This window comes from Vigna umbellata, chromosome 9 (assembly GCF_029865625.1).
Source record: "Vigna umbellata cultivar VRB3 chromosome 9, Vumbellata_1.0, whole genome shotgun sequence".
Taxonomy (NCBI): Eukaryota; Viridiplantae; Streptophyta; class Magnoliopsida; order Fabales; family Fabaceae; genus Vigna; species Vigna umbellata.
This window is the reverse complement of record NC_142173.1, coordinates 12,336-17,679: the sequence shown is the minus strand read 5'-3', so window position 1 is coordinate 17,679 and position 5,344 is coordinate 12,336. Positions and strand designations below refer to the sequence as shown.

General features: G+C 40.8%; 1 protein-coding gene across 2 annotated transcripts; it reads left to right on the top strand.

Moving 5' to 3' along the window:
* Positions 1-330: 330 nt before the first annotated feature.
* On the top strand, positions 331-5,344 carry LOC124843680 (zinc finger CCCH domain-containing protein 53-like). Of its 2 annotated transcripts, none has more exons than XM_047320485.2 (10): positions 331-991; positions 1,377-2,588; positions 2,684-2,863; positions 2,958-3,143; positions 3,232-3,320; positions 3,419-3,667; positions 3,785-3,953; positions 4,126-4,338; positions 4,435-4,513; positions 4,613-5,344. In XM_047320485.2, exons 2-9 carry the CDS (start codon positions 1,609-1,611, stop codon positions 4,496-4,498), a joined length of 2,130 nt encoding a protein of 709 aa, XP_047176441.1. In that variant the 5' UTR covers positions 331-991; positions 1,377-1,608; the 3' UTR covers positions 4,499-4,513; positions 4,613-5,344. The 2 variants fall into 2 exon arrangements, with proteins under 2 accessions (XP_047176441.1, XP_047176461.1); XM_047320505.2 differs by having other exon boundaries at positions 336-991; positions 2,958-3,137.

Sequence of the window (5,344 nt, the reverse complement as noted above, 5' to 3'; positions counted from 1 at the left end):
ATTATAATTAACGACTGTTTTTAACGTTTAGTCATGTATATGTATATATATATATATATATATATTTTGAAAGGTTTATTTATAATACATTAGATATATTGAAAAATAATTTATTGTAAGTAAATATTGATATGTTTAAAATGGAGTGAACATAGTATATAATAAATTAGAATTAATTAATAGAATTAAGAGAAGAAGAGAGAGAAAGAACAGAAGATAGTGTTTGATTGGGGTGGCATTGACTCCTCCCAAGGTAAAGACATGATGAGGCAATGAAAGCAGAAGCTGCGGGCGTGTTCTTCACTCTCGAGTCGAGAGAGGGTCCCAGAGAGGGTCTGTGAGATCGTGTTGGAGCGTGAGAACCAAATTCTGAGAGAGAAACTGAGTGAGCAATGATAAGTAAAACAAAGCAAAGCAAAGGGTGTTGACTGTTGAGTTTTGCTGTGCTGTGCTCGGGAAAGCAATGAAAGCTCAGAAATTGAAAGTAAATACTAAATACTGAATACACTACACAGAATAGGAGAGAGAGAGAGAGAAGAGAGAGAGAAGAGAGAGAAAGGAGTGTCAGAGGTTAGGGGCAAGTGGGATCTGGATCCGCTCAAAGAAGCACACACCATAACAGAAGGACACTGCCACCACACGCACACGTTGTTCTAAAGGGAGCTTCATAGTGAGTGGGAGAGTGTGAGAGAAGAACAAAATATGGGGTTGATGGTTGAGCTGAGTTGAGAGAGAAAGAAGGGTAAAATGAGAATGATAAGTTCAGTTTTCAACATAACATAGTGTTGTTGCCCAGAACCCCATAAAAACACATAAGGAGAACTTGGGCAATTCGTGTTTCTTCTGCTGCTTCTATCTGCTGCAACCGTGTTATAAATAAGGCGGTGGTTTGGCTTTTCTAGTAACTTTGACTACTACCATTGTGTTTGAGGTTGAGTCACTGACCAAACCAAAACCAAAGACAGAAACTTTATCTTTCTTTCGTTCATGGGTAAGGCCCAAAGCTTCTCAGATTAGGATTTCAAATTTAATTTGGAAATTTAGAAGGAACTTAATATAAGTAGGAGGGAGAAAAAGAAAGAAGGAAAAGGAAAAGAGTTATTTGTTGTTGTTTGTAAGTTTCTCCTTTTGTTGTTTCTGCAACTTTTGCACTCATTACTTCTTTATAGAGAAATTCAACCACCATGTTATGTCTCTCTCCCTTTTCTTTATTTTCTCTCATTCCTTTAATCAAAGGTAACTCTTGGCACCTCTTCCCTTAGTTTTCTCCCATTAATCCATCACACGGGAATACTCCTTTTAACACCACTTTTTACTCCTCCTTCTCCTTTTCTTCTTTCACTTACTTTTCTTCTCCTGTTTTGCTTTGCTTGCAGGAATATGAGAAAGAAACTCACTGTGCCACTACTCATCCCAAGTTGGTAGGTAGGGCTTGTGTGGTTGAGAAAGAAACTTTTCTTGTACCAGGAGTGAGGAGTGAGAAAGATGACAACTAGAGAATAGAGAGAGAGAGAGAAACTGCACACACATAACTTGAAGAAACAAATTTGAATTTTAGGGATAGACTAGTTTGTTGTGGAGCTGAAGTTCCAATCTCTTTGTTCAATCATGGATGGTTACGAAGCTACAAGAATTGTGTTTGCTAGGATCCAAAACTTGGACCCTGAAAATGCATCCAAAATCATGGGTGTACTTCTTCTTCAGGACCATGGTGAGAAGGAAATGATTAGATTAGCATTTGGCCCAGAAGCACTGGTTCACTCTGTGATTCTCAAAGCACGCAAGGAGTTAGGTTTACCTTCGAACTCTCCGCCAACGCCCTCTACTCCTCCTTCTCCTTCGCCCTTCCTTTCGAGGCAAAGCTCCACTTCTTCCAGGCTTGGTGGTATCAACCTACCTCCTGCTCTCACCATTCCAAACCCTTCTTCCACCACTTCTTCGTGGCCTACTATGTCTGAGCTTCAAACCCCAGATGGTTTGATGAGCCCCAACCATTTGGTTGTTGGCTCTTCTACTTCTTCATCTTCCTTACCCTTTTATGTCAACGGAGGCTCAGATCCAATTGATGACTTTCAACTTCAGGATCAGCTTTCTTTCCTCAATGATGGTTCTCCCACCAGTGCTGCTCTTGCTCACAAGAGCAACCCAGATTTGTTTTACCCAACTCACTCGGACATGTCCTCAAGTCCTACTGGTGTTGCTGACCCTGCTCTCTTTCCTTCCTACGGTTGGGGAGGGTCCCTTCATCGAAGGAGTTGCTCGGTCAATGATGCTTGTTTGGGTTCTGAGGACCCGAACTCCGGGTTGGGGTGGAAGCCTTGTCTTTACTTTGCTAGAGGGTACTGTAAAAATGGGACAAGTTGCAGGTTCCTTCATGGTGGACTTGGAGATGCAGATGGTGCTGCTGCAATGGTAGGGTCTCCAAGCAAGATTGAGATGATGGAGCAGTGCCATGAGCTCTTCAGATCCAAATCTTCTCAGCAGCACAGATTGGCTGCTGCTTCTCAGCTCATGGGCTCTCCAACTTTTCCATACTCGCCTAAGTGCATGAATTTGCTGTTGCAGCAGCAACAGAACGATACTCAAAGGTACACAACACTGCCATGCAATCGAGTGTTTTTATCTGTGTATCTTTGTAACATTCCAGGTGCAGGATTTTAATCATTGTTGATAATCATTGCAGAGCGGCAGCTGCAGCTCTGATGATGAGTGAGGATTTGCATAAATTTGGACGATCCAGGCTTGAAAGAAATGATTTTTCTCTGAACAGTCCTGGAATGGTAAACCCAGCTTCCAGGCAGATCTACTTGACATTTCCAGCAGACAGCACTTTCAGAGAGGAAGATGTTTCAAATTACTTCAGGTTATTGTTGTTTAGTTTTAGCCTTAGCTGGGGTCAGGAGGAGTGTTTTGGCATTGGCAGAATCATTAACTTAGTTTTAATTCTGTGGTTGAAGCATTTATGGCCCAGTCCAAGACGTGAGGATCCCATACCAGCAGAAGCGAATGTTTGGTTTTGTGACCTTTGTTTATCCTGAGACTGTGAAGCTCATTCTATCTAAAGGAAATCCTCATTTTGTGTGTGATGCTCGAGTGCTTGTTAAGCCTTACAAGGAGAAAGGCAAAGTCCCGGACAAGTACAGGCACCCCTCTTTCTGCTCTTGCACCATCCTTTCTTTGTTATTCTCTTCTGTTGGTTTTGAATGTTTTCATGTTTCTTGTATTTTGAAGGAAGCAGCAGCAGGTTGACAGAGGAGATTTTTCACCATGTGGCACTCCTACTGGACTAGAGGCCAGAGACCAATTTGATCTTCAACTTGGTAGCTTAATGCTTTTGTTGAACATTTCATTTTATTATCGTTTTAAGTAGTGTGCTGGTGAAACTTTCTTTACTGAGTGTTGTCTTGTATGTTTCTAGGAGGCAGAATGTTCTACAATACTCAAGACATGCTGTGGAGGAGGAAGCTGGAGGAGCAAGCTGATTTGCAGCAGGCTCTTGAGTTACAAAGTAGGAGGCTAATGGGTCTGCAACTTCTTGACATCAAGAAGCATCACCAGCGTGCACTCTCCACTGGAAGTCCAATTCCTTCCCCAACCCACTCTCCTAACATGTTCAACCAAAATCTTGTTCTTCCTTCCTTTCACACTAGTTCAGAGGCCCAAAATGGTATATATCTCTCTATTTCATTTTAAATGCAGCTGATTGCTTCTGTTCTTGAATTGAACTTGGTGCATTTCTGGGAAATGAAATGAATTGGTTTATATTTATGCTATTTGATATCAGAGAGTGGTTCATCTTCTGCTCCAGCTAGTAGTACTACATCAGTTTCAGCCGGTCAGCAGCCGGTCAACATATCTGTTGGTAAGGAAATGGTGGTCAACGGGGAGAATGGATATGATGAAGGCAATGGGAAGCAGAGCCCTAGTCATGAAGATCGTGAATTGCAAGAATGGTATAAAAATTGTTCGTATTTAAAATGCTAAAAGTGCACCAGAATAGTAAAGACCTTTTTGCACCAAATTCCTTTTTTCAGTCTATGCCAAAAGAAATGTGCATTTATTCAGGTTTTCCAATTTCCCCAAATTTTATTGTCAGTATTTTATATGGTTTATGAATTAATGCAGTTTGGAGCACAATCTCCCTGATAGCCCTTTTGCTTCCCCAACAAAAGCTGCTGGTGACTTCATGGTTTCCTTCTCCAATGGACCTAATGAGGCCATTGATGCAGATGCCTCAAGTGCATCTGCCAACTCTAAATTTGGTACTAGCGCATTACTTCCACCAGCTTCTGCTCTTGACATGGGAACTTTCAAATCCTATAACTGCCAAATACCAAGGTATTTTCGTCATCACCTTTTAGCTTTCTTTCCCTGTGCCATGATTTTCAGCATCCCACAAGCTTCTGAGTTTTTGTTGATCTGAATTTGATTTAGGTTCTCTTCTAGTCATGGAACTATTGGGATGTTAGCAGGCACCGGTGGACCAATTGGCATTTAGTTTCCTGATGTTCAGGTAAAAGCTAGCTCGGAAGTTCTTCAAGGTTGGTCTTTTTGTTGTCAAGTTTATTGAATTTTGGGTGGTGGTTTGGTCTTTTTTGTGCAACATTTGCAGGAAGTTAAAGAAGACTGAACAAACCTGGAAAAATTTGTAGAGAATCAGCACCACCATTACCACCATGGCGGCCATCATCTTCAATCATCAATACTATACTACTTACTACCATACAAAATGCATACGTAAAAAGTAGTTCAGTAAAGGAAGTGGGGCAGGCATTCCCTTTCTTTTGTTGTCATTATTGTTGTACTACCATTTTCTTTCTTCTGATGTCTGTAGTAGCCGAATGAACCACAGGTTAAAATAACACAAAGAATCACCAGAGTGAGTGTGTAGTAGGAACTCCGTGGCACTGTAATTTCTTCTTATTACCTACCCTTGGTTGTAGTAGTGTAGATTTCTAGTCCTATGTTGTTATTACAGGTATAATTCCAAGTGTTTGTACAGCTGGAGCATTACCCAGAGAAAGCAAAGCATGATGCATAGATGAAAGTGTGGAAAACCGTAAATGCAGAAGAGTTGTTTAACTACAAGGCTGATTGAAATGGAAATGAGAATGGAAATGGAAATGAAAAATGAAACCCCCCATGATGGGTAATTGAAGGGCAGAGTGTATAATTGTTAGTCTTAGCTGGGTTAAAGTTCAAAGTTGGAGACTTTAGCTTTGGATGTTATGTTTCAGTTTATGTTTGTAGCTGTTCTACTTAGTTGTTATACACAGTTATGATGAAGCCAGACAGAAAAGAGAAAGAATTAGAAAGAAGAATCAAAAGTGAGTTTTTAGACTAA